Source organism: Aethalodelphis obliquidens, unplaced genomic scaffold (genome assembly GCF_003676395.1).
Source record: "Aethalodelphis obliquidens isolate GAN/ISIS:26980383/991018 unplaced genomic scaffold, ASM367639v1 scaffold59, whole genome shotgun sequence".
NCBI lineage: Eukaryota > Metazoa > Chordata > Mammalia > Artiodactyla > Delphinidae > Aethalodelphis > Aethalodelphis obliquidens.
This window is the reverse complement of record NW_020838003.1, coordinates 3,886,817-3,908,912: the sequence shown is the minus strand read 5'-3', so window position 1 is coordinate 3,908,912 and position 22,096 is coordinate 3,886,817. Positions and strand designations below refer to the sequence as shown.

Here is a 22,096-nt window from a genome sequence, read left to right as displayed (position 1 = left end):
TTAAAACAATCCTTCCATCCCACAGCAATGTTCCCATTGGTTACTTCCCTCCTGAACCTGCGTTTAGTCTTCTTCCTTAGATCATCACTCCTTTTGCTTACATGTATACCTACCTGTCTGTCTCCTCCACTGTATATTTTTTAAGTAGAAAAGCTGTTTATTAAATTGCTCCTAGACCCTCCAGAAGAGTCAGGGCCAGATTCTGAAGGCACACGGTCAAGTACAATACCCAATGTCACCGCCTCCACCAAAATTTCTGTGTCTCTAAAGATTGGGAACTACATCTTATTTGTCTATTTCTGTTCCACACCATCTAGCTCTGTGATTTCTACGTGACGATAATAATAATAGTAACCCTGTGAAGGTAGGAATGTTAGTCATGGTTTAGAGGCAAAGTGCAGTAAGTCCTCTACCTTCAATTTTTTGAACTTTCAAAGTTGTGAACGTGCGTTCATGTGTCCAGTCACGTAAGTTAGTTCACGTGTCTGGCGTACATTGTCACATGTGTGCATCCTCTACCAGTGGTTGTGCTTTTGTGTACTTCATTGTACAGTACTGTATAGAGTACAGTAGTACAGTATCTTTATTTCAAGCCCAGGATGCCTGAAAGCAAGCGTAAAAGCAGCAGTGATGTAGCTGGTACTACTGTACTTTTCAAGGTACTGTACTGTAAGATTAAACATGTTTTCTTTATTTTTTGTGTCTGTTTTTTATGTATTATTTGTGTGAAAAATATTATAAACCTATTACAGTACACTACTATATAGCCGACTGTGTTAGTTGGGCACCTCGGCTAACCCTGTTGGCTTTATGAACAAACAGGACTTAACGAACGCGCTCTTGGAACGGAGCTCATTCGTATGTAGGGGACTTACTGCATAGGCTTTGAAAGTTAAGAAGGTTACTCAGTGTCACTCAGTAAATGATAGAGCCATGGGTGTTTGTTGAAATAGATATATGGTCATGATTACTTAGATCTGGAATCAATTAAAATGTTTTTCGTTTAGATAATAAAAACTTTGGGAGCTTAGGCTCCTGGAGCTACACGCATCCTCGTCCACTTACAGAGGAGGAAGCATGTTTCTCCAGCCATAAACAAAACTTCACTTTACTCTTATTAAGCCAGATTTGGATACTGCTCACCTTGAATCAAGCATTGTAGCCAGGGGAATGGTGTGCACTGATTGGCTTGGGGCTCTGTTACATTCCTTTGCTTGAATTAATAACAAGAGCAAAAGGAAACAGGATTATACTGATTATACTGATTATAAACAGGTTAGGCTAATGACAGCCTACCCATGGAACCACCAGGCTTCCGCAGAGCTGGGGAGGCATACAGGACATGGATGCTGGAGAAAACAGTCCCAGTGCTCACCAGATAAGGATGTTTTGAAGCTGCAAATGTATGCTTCCTTTTAGATTTTCACCCATTCTGCCAAATTGTCCTCCAAAAATGCCGTACCAATTTCCATTCTCACCAACAGTGTCTGGGAAAGTACCTCCCCACGCCTGGACTATGGTAGATAATACTACTAATAATTTCCATGTGGACCAATCTGCTGAGTGAAGATTGTCTTGCTTTAGTTTACATTTTCTTGATTACTACTGAGGTTACACATGTTTTCATAGATTTTTTCTTTTTAGATATTTATTGGTCACTTGGGTTCCTTCTTTGAAGAAAGGATACTAAAGGTCTTAAAAAGTGAGGCTTGAGTGTTGGAGATTTTCCTTTGTAGATGTGTTTCATACTTCCTGAAAACAAAGGTAAACACCAGATTCAGATAATATAGCTTGGCTCAAGGTATATTGTAGATCAAAAATTATTTTAAACTGGGAAATGCAGCCCAGCCAGAAGAATGTATTTTAAATTATACTTGTCCTCCTAAGTAAGGTGTTCAGATCCCCTTTCTTCTGCTGAGTCTTGGGAGGAAATAAGTTAATGCGAGAGAAGCACTTTTTCCCTTCTAGGGCAGAGGAATGAAGACGTCAGCTCTGTTCGGATGGACAGGAATTATTTAAGGAGGGTTGTGAAAGGTCTGAGCTCGAGGGTTGCTGCAGCTGGCCTTACATCCATTTCACTACGACGACACCTTACTCCTTTGGCTCCGCCCAGGACTGCCCAGGGCTGTCAAGCGTGATCCAAGAGGGGGCAGTAGAGAGCGATTTCCTTCCCAAGGAGAGAAGCGCTAAAACCTGCGATAAATTTCACCTGAGGGGTATTATCTACTCTTTTGTCCATGCAATAAGCCGTCTTCTTTCCCCGTTTTTAAGGGCCCAGTGTTAAGGATTGCGTAATCTATTTGAACCGCAGGGGTGGCAAGGAAGAACTGTAATAGACGGGCCATCAGATGGTGCCGGCCGTGGAGGGGCGCGCCCTGGTGGACATTGATAGTTAAACTCTCTGTTAGTCCGGTCTTAAAAGGTTTAGGAAGCAGAGTGGGAGCGGAGGAGACCCAACGCACGTGGCGTTTATCTCTCTGATTGGATCAGGGCTCCCCTACTGTCAGCAGGTGGCTGGTGACTCAGAGGTCAGCAAGGCAGAACCAGTGGCTGGAGGAGAGCTAGGCTGGTGGGAGCGTGGGGGCAATGAGGAGGAGCTGTGGACTTCACTGAGAATCCTGAGCAAAAGAAAAAAAACCTGAAGAGTTATGAAAGTAAATTTGCCTCACAACGATGAAATGGGAGCGGATGGGCAAATGCAGAGTGGCAGGAAGGCTGATCAGGCTACTTCCAAGAGAGCTAATCCAACAAAAGGGCGCTGAACATCTTTGGAATGAATCGGAAATATGGTCTTCAAGTGTGATTTACAAGCAGCAAAATGTAAGTTGATGCTCACAATGAATGGAAATTGGAAAATTAGTCCACACTGTGGCTCTGGCCACTTTTCTTGATTATATTGGAATGCAGCATAGGGAGTCTGCATGGTACAGCCTGAGGCACATTTCCAACCTTGGTGTCAGTCAGCTAAGATGTATGTTAAGTCAGCAGTCAGTCCACTGGAGTTCTGAATTTACAAAAGTGTAGGGCATGTTGTTTAGGGGAAACAAGTTATCTATTATGTGTCTAAAAATAAAGTCCTCGATATACCTCTCAACATGTTGATTTGAAAACATAAATCACCAATGAAAACTGAAAAGAGGCTATAGGAAAAGAGAAATACTTTGCCAGCATGGAAACAGAAACTTAAGACACATTTTGCACACAATTCTATGACGATATGAAATCTACCTCTATTCTGAGTGATGGTGGGCATCTAATTCCCCAAGTGAAGGAACATGGTGAAAGATTTTTCCAAAAAAAGGTAAAGTGTTTACTATGTACAGAACATGTAATAAATCACCTATTTAGAACATAAGCCAAGATATCTATAAATTTTGTTGTCAGAAAATCAGTTTCTCCTTGCTTGTTGAACAGATATTTAAAGAATAACAGTTTGAAGAGGCATCTCAGATAATAGCTTCCCAGGCAATCTGTATGTCTTGACCTAGCCTGGAGAGATTTTACAAAGAGTATTGGACTCAGATTTTGAAAAAAGTGATAGATTCTACTAATAAAAGCCTGAAAAAATTACAAAATTAAGTGAGCAATTAAATTGGAGGATTCTCTGTCTCTGGTTACCATTCTGACCTATTTTCTAACGAACTACTGAAAGGGAAAAAATTTATCAGCACTGAAAAGAGAAAGACTCATGTTAAAATTCTTCAAAGAAGTTTGAAAGCATGCACCAGTGGCCAGTAACTGTTTTATTTGAGAGAGATGTTTATACCTTATCTTTCTCTCCTCAATAGAAGTTCTTTTTTTGCTGGAGAAGATTTTAAAATCCTGAGACTTCCTCTGACATGTGGGAATTGATTTGGAAGCAAATAGGGTTAAAATACCAGGAGCCTTAAAAGATCATTTATTTAACAAATATTTATTGAATCCCTACTATATGCAAGGATTGTTTTCAGTCCTGGAGATAAAGGAATGAACACAATAGATACAAATCACTGCTTTTAAAGAGCTTACTTTCTGATGTGACAGACAAATAATAAAAGAGGAAACTATGAATACATATAGAATGATTGAATGTGATTCGTGCTAGGGATAAAAATAAAGCCAGGAATGGGAGGAGGAAGTAGGTCTGTGCATGCACATTTAATTCGGGTGGCCAGGAACTGAGAGGTGGCATTTTATGAAGGTCCTGAAAGAAGTGAGGGGAGGACCCCTATGGATAACCTGTATTATCTGGGTCAAAGGCACCGTAGCCAGAGGGACCGCCAGGGCACAAGTCCTCAGGAGGGAGTGCGTTTGGTGTGAGGACCAGCAAGGAGGGCAGTGTGTCTGGAGTGGAGTGAGAAGGGAAAAGAGTAGTGTGAGATGAGGTCAGAGAGGAAGAGGCTGGGGATGAGGCGTGGGGAGGCCGAGTCATGCAGGCCACTGTTAAGGACCTGGACATCTGTGTCAAGAGGTTTCAGATGTATTAGTATAGATGGCCCCTTCTACACAAATCATTGAACTGCTACTGTCCAATTCATGCTTATCATAAATTTCCAATGTCAACATTGTGGGAGATAACTTCTGTTCAGAATGTGTGTTTCTCTCTTTTTCTGGTTCTTTTGATAGCCAACTATAGGGTTATATTTGAGGCTGTTAAAAAATTTCTGGTTTAAATTTGCCTTAGTTGGGAAAGACAAATACATATTGCTTCGTGCTAAAAAATATGCAAAGTCTTCTGCTTACTGTTATTTTTTTTTTTAGTATTTATTTATTTGGTGGCGCTGGGTCTTAGTTACGGTGCGCAGGTTCCTTAGTTGCGGCGCGCAGGTTCCTTAGTTGTGGCATGTGAACTCTTAGTCACAGCATGTGGGATCTAATTCCCTGACCATGGATCAGAACCTGGGTCCCCTGCATTGGAAGCATGGAGTCTTATCCACTGCGCCACCAGGGAAGTCCCTTCTGCTTACTGTTATGAGGTGATATTTCAGTGAAATAGTGCCTCCCCCTCCCCGCTTTATTGAGATGTAATTGACATATTACATTGTGTAAGTTTAAGGTGTACAACATGTTGATTTTGTAACACTTACCTGTTGCAAAACGGTCACCACCAAAGCATTAGCTACCACCTCCATCCCGTTACACAATTACCATCTCTTTTTTGTGATGAGAACATTCAGGATCTACTCTTTTAGCAACTTTTAAATATATAATAGAGTATTATCAGCTATAATCACCACACTGTACATTAGATCCCTAGGACTTGTTAATCTTAGAAGTGGAAGTTTGTGCCTTTTGACCAATATCTCCCCATTTCTCCACCTCTCCCAGTCACTCTACTCTCTGTGAATTTGGCTTTTTTAGATTCCACATATAAGTGATATTATACAGTATTTGTCTTTCTATGTCTGACTTATCAGTGAAATATTACTTAATATAACCTTGCCAACTACCAGTCAGTGAAATATTTGAAAGCTTATTTAACAAATTAAATCTACAGTTATAATTAGCATACCTTTACTGATTTCCTCTGCACTGCAGCATTTAAAACATTTTCAATTGAAAGATAATTTACATATTGTAAAATACATAAATCTTAAACATACAGCTTGGTGAATTTTTAGAAATGTGTACACCCTGTGTAACCATCACCCAGATTAAGAAATGGAATATTTTCAGGTCCCAGCAGGCTCCCTCTTGCCCTTACTCAGCCAATATCCCCTCAAAAGTCATCACTATTCTGACCTCTATCACATCACCATGGGTTGGTTTTGCTTGTTCCTGAATTTCATATAAATGGAATCTTACTGTATGTATTCTTTTGTGTTTGGCTTCTTTCACTCAACACGAAGTTGTGAGATTCATTTATGTTGTTGTGTGAAGCAGCGATCTGCTGTTTTTCATGGCTGTGTTGTATTCTAGGATATGAGATGATCATTATTTACCCTTTCTACTGTTGGTGGACATTCATGCTGTTTCCAGTTTAGAGCTGTTTTATGATGACTCAGTGCTTTTACCTGGTGATAACTCTAGGAGTTGCTCAGGTATACAGAATTTATTGCCCCAAATACACTGCTCCAGTTGTGTCTGCTCGTTTGTACCTCCCACTCCTCAATGCTTTGGTCCTTCTGCTGTTTAGAACAAGGAAGTTCCTATTGGAACCTGATACTTACTTACACTTTATTATGAAAATTAGTCAAACATGCTCTGTGCTTGAAAAAGGAAAGAAGTGGTTTTCTTTATTTTTTTCTTACGTATAAAAGTACCTGAGCATTCATACGATTCAACATCAAAAAAACAAACAACTTGATTAAAAAATGGGCAGAACTGAATAGACAGTTTTCCAAAGAAGACATGCAGATGGCCAACAGGCACATGAAAAGGCTCAACATCACTAATCATCAGGGAAATGCAGATCAAAACCACAATGAGATATCACCGATGCTTAATTTTCCAGTCCAATAGTTTTAGTTTAGTCACTGAAAACAGAAATCTTTTTCCTGAGGCCTTGGCTTCTTTTACTTCAGCATGTTTGGCGCTTCTCTCTTTTCTCTGCTTTCCTCAGAGGAGCTTCCTCTCCAGAGTCTTCTTCTGGGGAAATAATAATAAGGAGGAAGGCGACTGTGCGGCCGAAAAAATGGATGGAACTGAAAATGGTGGTAGCACCTCGGAGGGAGGAAAGGTCTGTATGGGAACCTAATGTGGCCTCTGGGCCTTTGTGGTGGGAAAAAATGGAAGGGACACCTGGGTGTCCTGGTGATGGGCTGGATCCTCGTCACTGGGTTCCTTGTGGTGGGAGGAGGGGTAAGTGTAAAGATCTGGCAGTCTGTAGGCTCTGCATTATTTTGTGAGTCTCCAGGAGGGGTGAATACCTCTTCCTGTCCTGTGGGGAGAAAAGCGCAAGTCAGGAAACAGGCCTGATGACACGAGCAGAGGGGAGAGTCTTCAGGTGGAGGCAGGGGAGAAAGAGGGGAAGAGAGAATTCTAGAGTCTCAAAGCATGTTTGAGAGAACTGCCCAGCCCAGGAAAATGAGACACGGACACTCCTTATGACCCAGAAATTCCACTCGGAATTTACCCAAGAGAAATGAGTGCTTATATCTACAAAAGACTAGTTCAAGAACGTTCACAACAGTCTTATTAACATTAACCCAAACCTGCTAACAATGCCAGTGTCCATCAATAGGAGAATGGATAAACAAACTGTGTATTCATACAATGAAAGAATACTCAGCAATGAAAAGGAAGAATTACTAATACAACAACATGGATGTATCCTGTGATGTTATGTTGAGCAAAGAAGTTAGACACAAAAGAATACATACTGTAAGATTCCATTTTTATGAAGTTCAAGAACAAGCAAAACTAATCTATGGTAAAAAAAAAAAGTCAAAAATAGTTAGCTTAGGGTTAGCGTAGGTGTTATTTAGTGGAAAAAGTAACCAGTGAATTCTTTAGATCTCGATCTGGGTGGTTGTTACATGAATATGGAGATAGATATACACACACACACATTTATATTTACACATACATACCTATATACACAAAAATACAAATGTACACACACACATATCTAAAATGTGATCAATATATACCCTTAAGATTTGTGCATTTTATTGTGCATAAATTATACATAAAGAAAGAAAATTTGATGGAAAAAAAGTAATGTAAAGAAAAGGCCTGCTTCACTTCCCCAGCAGTGAAATCATTCCCTGAAGAGGAAGGGAGGGAACATCTACTTGCTCCAGGGGAATGAGCACTGAGGACCAGGATGACATTAATTTCTGAGAAGAAATTTGGATCAACCTCCAGTGTCAAGGTCTTCCCTCTAACTGTATCATACAATCAAACTGGCTGCGAAAAGCAAGCTTTCCTTTAGGAAATTATTTCTTCACTCCCTTAGAGACTTACCAAAACAGGCCTGGAAAGGGTTGCTGAGTGTGAATGATGGAAAAATGAATTCCTCACAGTAAGTTGAGAGCTAGATTCCCCTCACCTTTCAAACAGCTGAATTCAGGTTTCTTGGTTATACTGGGTCTGCTTATTCAAAGCCCCTTCTAGAGATTCTGTTTCACCCATAACATCTGGAAAGGTCAGTACTACACTCCTTTGGCTATGGCTGATTGGACTGTTGTTAGACACTCAACTCATTCATTGGCTGGCCAGTGACCAATCAGATTCTCACTCAAGAATTTCAACAGAGACACAGCTAGTGGAAGATGTTACTGGAAGTGGTAGGGCGGGGGCTGGAGTGTCAGGTATTGGCCAGTTGAATGTTTAATAAACAGAGAAACCAATATTTCCATAGCTGTAAAATGGGGAAAGTCTCTCAAAGAGAAAAAGAGACAAGTGCCTCTGTGGTAACAGAGTGATGATGAGAGTAACCTTGACTCTTGACTTTCTCAGGGCTGGTCTTTTTGAGGGCTGGCTGTACTTAAGTTCCCTGGAAATATCTTTATAATAATCACCCCACCTCCAGCTCTATTCATTTTCTTTTAAGCCAGCTTGAATGGGTGTCTGTTTCTTGAATTAAATACTGACCCTTTCTCCCATACCCACCCAGGCTACTGAGTATTAAAATCTTATGGCTGAAACTAGATTAAGACATTTCTAACTACAGAAGATGATTAAATCCCATATTACTCATTCTTTCCTCTACACAATCAGATCAATTCTGAACCTTTGTAACATGAAAACTTTCTGTTGAGAATCCAGTCACTAGGGGAGAAGCTAGCCTTATTCTTAAATTAAAAAAAAAATTTATATATTATTAGCTGCGTTGGGTCTTCGTTGCTATGCACGGGCTTTCTCTAGTTGCGGCGAGCAGGGGCTACTCTTCGTTGTGGTGCGCGGGATTCTCATCGTGGTGGCTTCTTTTGTTGCAGAGCATGGGCTCTAGGCATGCGGGCTTCAGTAGTTGTGGCTCGCGGGCTCTAGAGCGCAGGCTCAGTAGTTGTGGCGCACGGGCTTAGTTGCTCCGCAGAATGTGGGATCTTCCCGGGCCAGGGCTCGAACCCGTGTCCCCTGCATTGGCAGGCGGATTCTTAACCACTGCGCCACCAGGGGAGTCTGAAGCTAGCCTTATTCTTAAGCTCCGTCTTGACATTTTGCTATCAGATCAGGCTTAGCTAGGTCTTGGGCTCTGCCACTCAGTAAGCTGGACTCCAGTTTTTAAAAACACCCACCCCTTGTGCTTTTTCTACTTCTTAAAACTGAGGCTATTCTCCAAATCCTCCTGACAACGGTGCTCTAGGCATCTGGAACCAGAATTTTAAAAGCCCAGAGCCATGGATGATTTTTTTGAAGTAGTTTTTGTGGAATGGAGGAAACCGAGTCAGATTCCAGTGGCTTAAATAGGTGGGAAAAAATAGACTCAGAAGTGTGTAGAGTTCTCTTAGAAGTGAGAGAAGTAGAACCAAAGAAGTTTATGGTAGATCATGTCTCATTTCCTCAGGGAGGCCTTCCCTCCCTTGAGGCTGGCTTAAGGCCCCTGGCAATATGCTTCCCTAGCACCCTGTGAGTCCACTTTCATCATATTCATCAGTCATGTGATTACCATTCAGCGGTTGTATTCCTCCTGCACTGAAGTATCTGTCTGATCATTCTGTACACCTGGTCTCATCGCTAGCCCAGTGCCTATGGTGGACTTGAACAGACTGAGAGAAATCTCAGTTTCCATAATTTCAAAAGTTACCACATTCCTACCTCTCAGGGATAATGTGATCATTAATAAGCAAATATTTCTCATTATGTAACATACTGACATGACACCAAAGATACTGAATATCAAACACAAAGAGCTCTTTTGCAACCATAATTAGACCAAAGTAGGTCAAATATTTAAGTGCAGATTGGAAACATTTTGAGAGGCAGAACGGCATAGGATCCCTGAGCTCTGCCGTTTAATAATTGTGTGACCATCGACAGCTTCCTTAACTTCTCCCAGTCTTCTTTTCCTTATTTGTAAAATGGAGAAAATAATACTACCTATCTCACTGGCTTGTAAAGTGCTGAGAACATGCCTGACACATGCATTTGGTAGGTCTTAGCTGTTGTTATTGGGCCTCCATCAACACAAGGCCTGTTGACTCTGTTGGTCATTGCTATGTCCCTAGTACCCAGAACAGTCCCTGGCTTGGCCTCATGCCCAGTACATAGCTGATTAATTGAATGAGGCAGATGTTGAGTGTAGATGCTGAGTTCCTCTCTGTGGATTTTTGTGAAGCTCAGTATTTCATTCCAGTCCCAGAAAAAAATTTAAAAAAAAATTTTTTTTGGCCTCGCTGCCCGGCATGCAGGATCTTAGTTCTCCCACCAGGGGTTGAACCTGTGCCCCCTGACATGGGAGTGCAGAGTCTTACCCACTGGACCGCCAGGGAAATCCCTCCAGTCCCAGGAAAATTGCAATAATAACTTACATTCAAAATTAGAGGACAGGGCTTCCCGGGTGGCGCAGTGGTTAAGAATCCACCTGCCAATGCAGGGGACACGGGTTCCAGCCCTGGACTGGGAAGATCCCACATGCCGTGGAGCAACTAAGCCCGTATGCCACAACTCCTGAGCCTGTGCTCTAGAGCCCACAAGCCACAATTACTGAAGCCCGTGCGCCTAGAACCTGTCCTCCACAACAAGAGAAGCCACTGCAAAGAGAAGTCTGCGTACCGCAACGAAGAGTAGCCCCCGCTTGCTGCAACTAGAGAAAGCCCTCAGTCAGCAACGAAGACCCAATGCAGCCAAAAATAAAATAAAATAAATTTAAAAAATTAAAAGATAATAAAATAATCAAGACCCAAAATATTGCTTGGAGTTTGGACATCAATTTTAAGTGGGTTTACTATAGTCTAGACATGAAATTCATCGTATGCTGACAACTAGTACTTAAAAGAAAAAAAAGTAAGGGTGAGATGACCTTTTTAAAATATATATAATTATCTGTACCCTGTGGTTATTTGGGCAGACAATAGCTGGTTTGTAGTGAACTACCCTGATTTCTAAGAGAAGTAAGTTTTATACTTGATGTATAAGTATGCAGTTCTTCTTTTACACTTGGAGTATCACAAAAATTCTCAGGTGCCTTTAGAGTCGAACCAAAAAGAAATATAAGTCCTGTGATTAATTTGCTCACAGTAACTGCAACTTAATTCATTTTGTAGACTCACAGAATAACTGGCTATTTTAGCCAAATCTCTAATTTCACAGGTAAAGACATAGGAGCCCAGTTTATATCAGTTCACACAGGCCTCTTTCAATCCTATGCTATAAGTCTAGTAGTTTCAACAGTGTGCAGGTTACTTTGTTACGTGCTGTGACAAATGCAGAGATGATGAAGACACGGGGCCTGCCCTCGAGAGGTGGGGAGACGCTACAAGTACATGGATCTATAATGCAGAGCAGAATGCAGTATGGACCACGGTGATATACAAATTGCTCTAAGAATTCAAAGATGTCAGAGAGAGGGAGATTGCAATTTTAAAGCTGTGTCTTAAGAAAACCTTATGTGAAGGTAATACTATAGTGACATTAAACGTCACCATGTGAAGCAGAATTGCAATAAACAGAGGTGAAATCAGGAGCGGGGGCAACCATAGCTGCTGCTGTGGAGGAGAGAGAGAACAGGGTGGGTTTGGAGACCCACACATGACCCCGTCTGGCAGAGCCAGGGCATGTGTAAGTGGGTGATGGCCTGGAGCCAGGGCTGCCTGGAGAGAGTGAAGCTGCATTTGAAGGTCTTTGAGGCTAGTCTGAGGGATAGTGGGGAAGAGTGAGCCTAAATCAGAAATCACATTTTAATGGTGTTTTAAAAAAAAATGTGAATAAACCTCTAATCTCATTATAACTTATTTAGCTACGTATTTACAAGGTTTCCTGAAGAGTGGTTGACTTTCTGGAAAGGTGCCCGGTGTCAGGTTTTGTGTTATGGTGCCACTTTCAGATGTCACTTTTAGCGGGTGATGTTTGCAGGTCTTGTCTTGGGAATCGGGCAGGTGTTCTTTGTAATCTGTCTCCTTGCCCTCTGATCGCCTGAGTTCATACAGAGATTGGACAAGGTGATCTCTGGTGGCCTCACCACCACCTCTGATGTCCCTGCCCCTTTCTGTTCTGTTGTGAGCTTTGGTGGATGGGTGCAGGGAACTTGCTAGGGGATGACTAGGGTCTGTCTGAGCTCCTGCAAAGCCCCAGGCCACGTGAAAGTGGTGGAGGACTCAGTTTGACTCCTGGGGCTCTCCCCCTTTTCTTTCCTGTCCCCAGCGTTTGTAAACCAGTGCTCTGGCTCAGGCCATCTGGAAATTTTGTAGTGGGGGAAAAGGAAAGAGAAAGGAGTAGGGGAGAAATTGAATCTAATAGAACCTTAAAGAAAGAAGTCTAGGCTAACCTCCGCAGCACCAAGACACAACTGACTAGATGTGATCAATTAAAGCAGTTAATAAACAGAGACTGAACACCCACCATGGGCAAAATACCAGGCTGTTGGGCATATAAAGAGGTGGACATTGCTGTAATTCAGGGTGGAAATTGTTAGCTCTATATCAATAATAACTAGTATTCATATAGTGCTTGAAGGATGAAGAGCTTTTCTTGCATGATAGCTCATTTGGTCCTCACGACCCCCATAATAATGGACATCATTAATGCTGTCACTTCACACTTGAGGAAATGGAAATCAGAACAGTTAAGTGTGTCTAGAGTCACATAGCTAGGGCTGAGACTAGGACCTTCCGATGATAAAATTCAGCCTCTTTAACCACACAGGCTGATGAAAGCTGACGTAAATAGTTCCAGTTCACGATATGCATAATCATGGAGCCAAATTTTGTCTTTTCACACAACTTATCAATTACTGGACCCACAGTAGAATAAAAACAAAACCCTTACCTTCTGCCACAGTTACCACCAACCAGCAGACCAGTAGCCAGTAGGAGAAGCAGAGTCTGTGAGCCATGGCTTCTACCCCAAGCAGTCACTGCCTTGAACCCAACGTGGCTTAAAAGGGGTTGGTGAGTCACCTGCAGACTGATTCAGGGAGTTTTCATTTGCATAGTGGACCACAGGGATTAGGGCCTGTGGTGTGAGGGTAAGAAATCAGCAAGGAAATACCAGACAGTATTTGTCAACCAGAGCTTCTTGTAATGACAGCCAAACGTCATTCATCTGTCCTTGGTTGGAGTTGGATTGTGGACAACCACGCCCTCACTATCCTTTTAATTCCTTCAAACTTCCCCTCTTAGTGCCTTCTCATTACTTGTGTATATAGGTCTCCCTCAGCAAGAGAAAGAATCTGTCCAGGAAATGTACAGCACCGCTTCCTTCTGTGTAGCTTACTTACTTAACAAAACCAAACAGGACAGGGAGGACGTTATCTAAAGGCTTTGTGACCCCGGCAGTTTGAAGAGGCTGTTCACAGATCTTGGATCAGGGATTACGACTTCTTCTCTGCTTTTGTCAAGGAGCCAAGAGCAGCAGAGTCAGAAAACTATCTTCTCTAGTAGCCATCATGGTCACTGTCTAAACAAACATGAAAATTTTGGGAGATTAACTTAGTGATTTGTCCTTCCAAGGCCCCCTCTGATTCATCAAACTGCCCGTAAGATGCCTGGTTTGTTTCCTGTCAGCTGCTGGAGGAATGGGAGTGGGCGGTCACAAGTGCTTAAAAGCACGGACGTTGGAGTTAGAGATGATCATACTAAGTGAAGTAGGTCAGAAAGAGAAAGACACGGGCTTCCCTGGTGGCGCAGTGGTTGAGAGTCTGCCTGCCGATGCAGGGGACACGGGTTCGTGCCCCGGTCCGGGAAGATCCCACATGCCGCGGAGCGGCTGGGCCCGTGAGCCATGGCTGCTGAGCCTGCGGGTCCGGAGCCTGTGCTCTGCAACGGGAGAGGCCACAGCAGTGAGAGGCCCGTGTACCACAAAAAAAAAAAAAAAAAAAAAAAGGGAAGAAAGAAAGAAAGAAAAAAACTAGTCCTGGGTCTTTTGTATAAGTGATTGGAAAAAAGGCACACATTTTGCCTTTGGACTTGAAGTTGGGAAGAGACATGAAGAGAGAGTCTGCTCAATAAAGCAGAGTGGAGAGATATCAGATTCTGACAACAACATTTGAACCTCTGAATCCAGCTATACCTGAAGCCGTACACAGTGCACGGCATGTGGTATGCTAAAATGGATTTTAAAGTATTCCCAACATAGACTTATAGAAACAAATCACAGAGAGCATAAAGATTCTAAGTCTAGTGCTGCTTGCTATGGAAAGAACAGCTATTAACTTTTATATTCTTGTATTTGATTACAAACTATAGAAGTAGACAGGGAGTAGAAAATTACGTCAGTTCCAGTGGCTGGGTAAGGCATTTGCAGAGATTAAGACCGATCTTTTTCTCATTCCATGCATTCTTCCTGAGAGCTGAGAGAAACCCGGTGACTAGACAGACTCCCGAGCAGGTGGAAGCTGTGGATACCTGAGTGTCTTGGCTATATATGCGGTGAGGTGACTTCACCCTGCGTGCTCAGCCGCCCTGTTTATGCTTGGCAGTAGCATCAGACAGATCCAGATTGTGGCGATGAGTCACTGTGGGCTTTCCCCAGCCTCAGACATAGGGTGAGTTCACATTTTATCCTTCAGCCTCTAACTGCCCCAGTAGGAGCTCCTGAATGGAATGATTGAAGTCTGGCCTTCAGGTGTTTTGAATATTCAATAGTAATTCAGCATTCACTGAATCGAAATCTCTGGGTCTGGCGTTGTAGATCAGGGTCGACAACGTGTCTCTGTATAACAGCGAGAAAATGTGTCATTATACCAGCTGTGAGACCATGAGCAAGTTACCTGGCTTGTCTAATTTCCTCATCTATAAAATGAGAATAATAAGAGTACCCACCTCATAGGTTAAATGAGTTAATACCATTTAAGCACTTTCAGTGGAGATTGGTGCCATGTAAATGTTAGCTATCATTACTACTGAAAAATAATACAACTTTCTGTCTTGGACAAACATCTCCTCTAGAACCTGGATATCTGAAACAAAACAAAGAAAAGGCAGAATGTGAGGATTTATGAAGATTGTGAAAAGTTCTATGAGAGTGTGCAATACTTCTCAGGTAGCAGTACTTTGAAGTCCTGTTTTTCAGTTTTTTGAGGTATTGAGTCAGTTGGAAAGCTGAATGGGAAATTTCTCAACAGGAAATGAAGGGGGTATTCTTTGGGGTTCTGCTAGGTGATCAGTCACAGGCAAGCTAACTAAAATCTTGTCATCATACCTTCCCAGACAGTGGTTTCTGTAACTTGCAATAGTAAAGCTGGCGGGGGTTGAGAGAGTTCTTGGAAATATCCAGGAGTAACAGGAAATGGTAGTAATTTAAGACTTGGATTCAACTTTAGCCAATGTCTCCAGGAGATGATGAGGGTAATGGTAACAAGCAACTACTAGTTTTTCAGAAATGGCATAGTTTTGATTTAAATTTGTAGAACGCTGTTAACATTTTATTTTCTCTCCCGCCCTCCCTGCCTGCCTTTTTCCTTCCTCTCCTTTCTCTCTCTCTCTCTCACACCGCCCCCGCCCCCTCCCCCGGAAGTATATGCTCCCTTCTCTAGAACTAGGCACTTTTAACAGTTTGCCATATATCCTTCCATACCTTTTCCTATATATTTACATACATGCACACTCAGAAACTGTTCTGTGGGTGGCTTTAAAAAATTTTTATATAAATGGGATATTTTGTGTTGCCTTCTAAATTATTTCTTTTTTTTTTTTATTTTTTTTATTTTTTTTAACATCTTTATTGGAGTATAATTGCTTTACAATGGTATGTTAGTTTCAGCTTCACAACAAAATGAATCAGTTATATATATACATATATTCCCATATCTCTTCCCGCTTGCGTCTCCCTCCCTCCCACCCTCCCTATCCCACCCCTCCAGGCGGTCACAAAGCACCGAGCTGATCTCCCTGTGCTATGCGGCTGCTTCCCACTAGCTATCTACCTTACGTTTGGTAGTGTATATATGTCCATGCCTCTTTATCGCTTTGTCACCGTTTACACTTCCCCCTCCCCATAGCCTCATCACATCACTAATCATGAGAGAAATGCAAATCAAAACTACAATGAGATATCATCTCACACCAGTCAGAATGGCTATCATCAAAAAATCTAGAAACAATAAATGCTGGAGAGGGTGTGGAGAAAAGGGAACCCTCTTACACTGTTGGTGGGAATGTAAATTGATACAGCCACTGTGGAGAACAGTATGGAGGTTCCTTAAAAAGTTACAAATAGAACTACCATATGACCCAGCAATCCCACTACTGGGCATATACCCTGAGAAAACCATAATTCAAAAAGAGTCATGTACCAAAATGTTCATTGCAGCTCTATTTACAATAGCCCAGAGATGGAAACAACCTAAGTGTCCATCATCGGATGAATGGATAAAGAAGATGTGGCACATATATACAATGGAATATTACTCAGCCATAAAAAGAGACGAAATTGAGCTATTTGTAATGAGGTGGATAGACCTAGAGTCTGTCATACAGAGTGAAGTAAGTCAGAAAGAGAGAGACAAATACCGTATGCTAACACATATATATGGAATTAAAAAAAAAATGTCATGAAAAACCTAGGGGTGAAACAGGAATAAAGACACAGACTTACTAGAGAATGGACTTAAATTATTTCTTTTTCACTTAAAATATGTCTTTTCTTTCCATGCCAATCCATATAGATTGGTCTCTTTCTTTTGAATTGTTGCTTGTTATTGCCTTTATGGGTACACCATAGTTTTATTTATTGATTCACCACTTGGTGGAATTTGGGTTGCTTTCCATTTTCTGCTCTTACAAACAATCCTCCCATAGCCCTCTCTGGGCACATGCAGAGTGCCTTTGCTATAAGGTACATTTAAAAATAACTTGCTGAAACTGTTTTTAGATTTAAATTATAGAATACGTTTTCATTTCACTCTAAAATTTTCCAGTCCCTATGGGCCTTGGTGAGTTTGATCCTTTGGATAGCCACATTTCATGGCTGGCTAAAACCATTTCCTATCTTTTCAACAAAATATGTCCAGATAATGGTGACAGCCACAGAAAGGTGAAATGTACATCTCAATAAGGCATTCCCAACTTTTAAGACCCACCCACAACTCACAGTCACTCATAGAGTGGCAGCCAAAACATTTTTTTAAATCCTCAGGATTTCAGAGGTCATTCCCTTCAGCTGTAAAGCCTGGCAGCACGTTGTACCATTATAAAGTCTACCTCCTTTATAAGCACCAGTACCCTTCATTTCTAATTAAATTCTACGTTGAGTACACTTTGCTGGCAAGTCTGCAACTGACGCCCATCTCCACAAGGTGCTCACCTCTAGTATTTGTGGTTAGCATTCTGCACAGCCTGTATGCTTCATTATCTTTGTTTGATAAAGCACTTGTCTTTTGAAAAGCATGAGGCCAGATTTGCTGAGTCATATGTGATGTTATTTTTGAACTGCACAAGCTCTACCACAAGGATTTGGGAAATTTATTATCTGACACAAATCTGTCAGGGACTCCTCAGCTAAGGTTAGTTCAAAGACTGTCTATTTAGTAAGTGACTGGGTACTCTGAGACAGTGCTACTCAAAGTAGCTAGTCCAGAATGAGATAAGGTGCTCCTCGTTCTACAATGTAAATCAACACATTGTTTCATTTAGGGAGAAAATCTTGCTGTGAAAACATGTTGACTAAATAGTGGGCTTGGTGATGTAGTTGATTTACTTTCTGGTGCCAGCTCCTTCACTTGGACACGGGTTTCTGAACCACATGATGAGTAGCACTGTTTAAAGTGACATCGAATGAATAAATGAATGAATGAGACATATCTAAGATAAATGACTTTTCAGGGTTGACGTGGGAGGATACGATTAAATAAAATTTTCCCTTTCAGTGGGACAATGTTCCTTGCCTGCTTTTGAGCTGCCACAGAGAGGGAAAGTTTATTTAAGGCACAAATAGCTCAACCGGCCACTGTTGCCCGTACTACTATTATTCCCTATCTCCCTATCGAGTTCATTTTCCCCTTCTTGTGTTTTGCCCTTCTTCCTGTTCTTATCTCCTTTTCCCATGCTCCTGCCATGGCATTTAAAGAGAGAAAAATAATGTATGGAGAGCTCATTGTATGGTCTATGTTTTACAACCAGTTAAATATAATTCTCACTACAACAGGGTGAGGAAGGTATTACTGTCCACTGTGTAAGTAGAGAAGCTCAGTAACTTGGCCCAGGTCCCATATGTAATAAACTGACAGGCTTGAGAATTGAACCCAGGTTTGTTTGGTTCTCCCCAGGTGGTTGGGTCTCCTACTCTCACATCTAAGGAGGGTGCTAACAGAATCCAGGCCCTGGGACAGAACCTTTTAAGGTGCCCACACTGACACACTTAAGTTCCATTTTGGAACTTGGAGGCTCCATTAATTTCATAGTCACCTACGTTAATTGCCATGGTCCTGCCATGTGGCCCACTTCTCTGTGTTTGTGTTACATACATGTGCGTCCCTGTAGGCTGTGAATTCCTTCATCTAATCATCTTTGTATCCCTCGCAACAGTGTATGGGGCTTTGAAAGCGGCACACTCGATGGGGTTATGATGTTAAATATGCTAAACTTCTTTATGCGCCTAAGATAAAGATTAAATGAATGAGACTGAGACTGAAGCCCTTATACTTTAAGGTTGCGGCATGAATTCTATTGCACATGTGTGTCTACTAATAAAGCAGGGCACAGTGAGGAGAAAGGCATCAGGCAGCCCGTCCTCCTGAAATGCACTCCTTGGTGTCCCTGGATTATGACTTTTGGAACGTCTTCCTAGTCTCTAACTTCCTTGAGGGTAGGAACTGGTCTTTTCTTTATCGGTTCCCTAGTGCCTACATTTTCTGGCATACAGTTCCTGAAACTTGAAAAATACTTGTGAAATGGTTGAATGTGCTAAGTTCTCAGCATTTCCTCTTAAACTGCTGTTACTGGTGCTTACTATGGACCCCCATGCGGTTCTTAAATGACAGATTGTATCTGGCTTCTGCTTCTGAGGTTTCCTTGTACTGGTCCGACACTTTCTTCCCCCAACTCCATCTCTTCCAGCTTCTGCTTTGCATCAGGCATAATTCTATGAGCAGAAGTACAGCTGGGAGGAAGGTGAGGGATGTGGGAGCATGGGCACCACGGTTTCTCCTGAGCAAATCTCCAAAAGGGAGATGTGACAGTTCTTAGAAGTATGGTGAAATGCAGTTTGAGGAATCAAAGTCTATCAGGTGTAAGCTTCCAGGAGTCCTCTCTTAGTGCAGTACTTAATGCCTGTAGCATGGAATTGTGACAACACATAGGAAATGCTGCCTACCAGGGAAGCTCATGAAAGATTCAGTGTCCAAGTTTTCCTGGGGGCTGCTCATGTAGGTACTCTTTGCCTAAGATATTCCCCAATATCAGCACATTATCCAATGTGCTCGGCATAAACCACATAGTTTCTACAAACTGCTGAGGCACAGAGAGCCCCTCTTATCAGTTAGGGGATGGTGGAAACCCTTCTGAAATCCAAATGCCCAGATGCCAGCCAACCTTGCAATCAGGTCTTTCTACGGCCAGCAGTCTCAGGCCTGCTATGCTAATTCCTTTTTTTCAGACCCCTCAGCTTCAGGTTTGTGTGTGGGGTGTGCCACCTTTACAGATCTTACAGGATGTAGGAGCAGTGGCCCCCATCATATCTCCATTTAATTCACCACTCTGGCTCCTGCAGATTTAGGTAGATGCTACAGGATGACAGCAGACTAAAGCAAATTCAGCCAAGTAGTAGCCCTGACTACAGCTGTGTGCCAGATGTGACATCTTGCTAGAGCCAATTAACATGGCTCTGGGTACATGGTATGCAATCAGTGATCGGTTGGGTGCATGCTTTCCCATCCCTATTAAAAAACAAGATCAGAAACAGTTCACATTCACATAGAATTAATAAAAAGCAATGTTAACAGCCTACGTTATAACTCTCCTGCTTCTGTTATAATTGAGAGACCCAATCCAGGTAGATATTCTACAGAAAATCACTTAGTTCACTATATTGATGGATTATGTTAATCAAATGGGATGAGCAAGATGTGACTAGTAAATTTGACGCCTTGATAAAGTACATATGCTCTAGAGGGTGAGATAAAACTCATGAAATTCAGGGGCCTACCACATGAGTAAAATTTTGGGGGAGGAGTGTCCAGTGACCAGGGGCACGCTAGGACATGCCCTCTGAAGTAAAAGACAAAGTACAACTTGCATCTCCCACTATGAATAAGGAAGCACAATGCCTAATAAGCCTCTCTGGGTTCTGACGGCAGTGTATTACAAATCTGAGAATACCGCCCTCAGTTATATACTGGTGACATGAGGCTGCCAGTTTCGAGCGAGGCTGAAGGAAAGAGGTCTATGGCAGATTCATATTGTGGTGGAAGCAGGCCTGCTACTTGGTCACCTAACCTAGCAGACCCTAAGATATTACAGTTATTGGTGGAGGAAAAAGTGTAGCAGAAGTTAAAGCAAAACCACTGTATACATACTCTTGATTTTTCTCTGCTCATTTTATTGAATAACTGAATGTATAAAAACCACATAGAGAACATTACTGGAAAAAAATTTTTTATTCTTCAAATACATAGTGGATTCTTCACCACTCAAATTATTTCTATAATAATTTTATCTTTTTATTAAAACTATATATATATATATATATTTTTTTTTTTTGCAGTACGTGGGCCTCTCACTGTTGTGGCCTCTCCCGTTGCGGAGCACAGGCTCTGGACGCGCAGGCTCAGCGGCCATGGCTCACGGGCCCAGCCGCTCCGCGGCATGTGGGATCCTCCCGGACCGGGGCACGAACCCGTGTCCCCTGCATCGGCAGGCGGACTCTCAACCACTGCGCCATCAGGGAAGCCCCGTAAATATATATTTTTAATACATTTCATCTTTTCTCGAATGACTATGGTATAATTGTGATTATCTTTAGCAACCAAAATCTATTTCCAGAAATTTAAACGATATGGAGAAAAATGCCATATCAAGTCCTTTGTACCTGATTTGGTGCTGAGGTTGAACTGGTGTATTGGTTTGTTCCAGGATCCAGAGGCTATTCCAAGCTTGAAAGCAAAGTGATATTCTTAGGTTGGCCTTGGCTGCTTAAGGAACCTCTGGATGCGGGATGACTGGCTCTGCTCTGCACAGGACAGTTCCTTCTCAGGCTAGGCTGGAATCTCTGGGAACAGTGGACTGAGGTATGCACCATGTTCAGGCATTTGTTCGGGTGGCAGGTGGAGAGGACCCTATCTCTTATGTCAGATTTCTATCTATTGGTAATCATTTCTCCATAAAAATAAATGGCAAGTGGAAAGCTCTGGGTTCTTGATGATACCAATACTTTGCCCACAGTTCTCTCTCTCGTGATGATACTAAGACCAACGAAAAAGAAGACAAAAGCTGAGTTCGCTGTGAACACTAGTAGCAGAAGTGACTGCGGCAACTGTGACGATAGTGGCAGAAACTGGGGACTGAGTTTTGGATCGGTCTTCTGGGCTTGATTTATTCTAAGCAGCCAGCAGAGATCTAGGATTTGGACATACTGTGCTTGGATCTGTCCTCTTAGTTTTCTCCACTGTCCACTGACTTTAATTTTTTTTTTTGCTCAAAAACAGGTTGAGGGAAAGAGTCTCCACCTCTATCACAGAATCTCCATAAAACTTAAGATCATACCCAAACTTCCCATTAGAGTGTCCACTATGAATTCAAAATTAAATAACTCAAATAAATAATGGGTAGGTAATGAGGTTTTTTTTAAGGTAGTAAAACGATAGGACCTCCATGATTTCTTCTTAGCATAATGCTAATCTTTCAAATGTGGGTAAAATCCCATTTAGAGGGAAGGTTTGGAATCCTACATAAAAATGTAACGTGCGTTAAAACAGAAAATTCTTAAATATAAAAAAATTCAAGTGACCATATCCTTACTGATATTAATGTAACACAAATAAAATTACAATGAACATTAGCAAAAAATGCAGCTCATTTTTAGTTAACACATTGAAATAACTGATATTCAAACTGTAACTATTATAGCATGGACGTGTGAA

At 41.9% G+C, this 22,096-nt stretch overlaps 1 protein-coding gene across 2 annotated transcripts in view; it reads right to left on the bottom strand.

The window, feature by feature from the left end:
• Positions 1-6,184: 6,184 nt before the first annotated feature.
• Positions 6,185-22,096, bottom strand: part of ODAPH (odontogenesis associated phosphoprotein) — a 32,540-nt gene continuing 16,628 nt past the window's right edge. The window contains exons 2-6 of one of the 2 annotated variants that reach the window (XM_027087717.1): positions 14,844-14,980; positions 14,293-14,733; positions 13,301-13,479; positions 12,850-12,987; positions 6,185-6,859 (exon numbers count right to left, since the gene is read on the bottom strand). In XM_027087717.1, coding sequence (XP_026943518.1) covers positions 6,495-6,859; positions 12,850-12,916 — 432 coding nt within the window. In that variant the 5' untranslated portion in view covers positions 12,917-12,987; positions 13,301-13,479; positions 14,293-14,733; positions 14,844-14,980 and the 3' untranslated portion in view covers positions 6,185-6,494. Of the gene's footprint in view, positions 6,860-12,849; positions 13,480-14,292; positions 14,734-14,843; positions 14,981-22,096 lie in introns of both variants that reach the window. The other variant, XM_027087716.1, reaches the window with a different exon arrangement.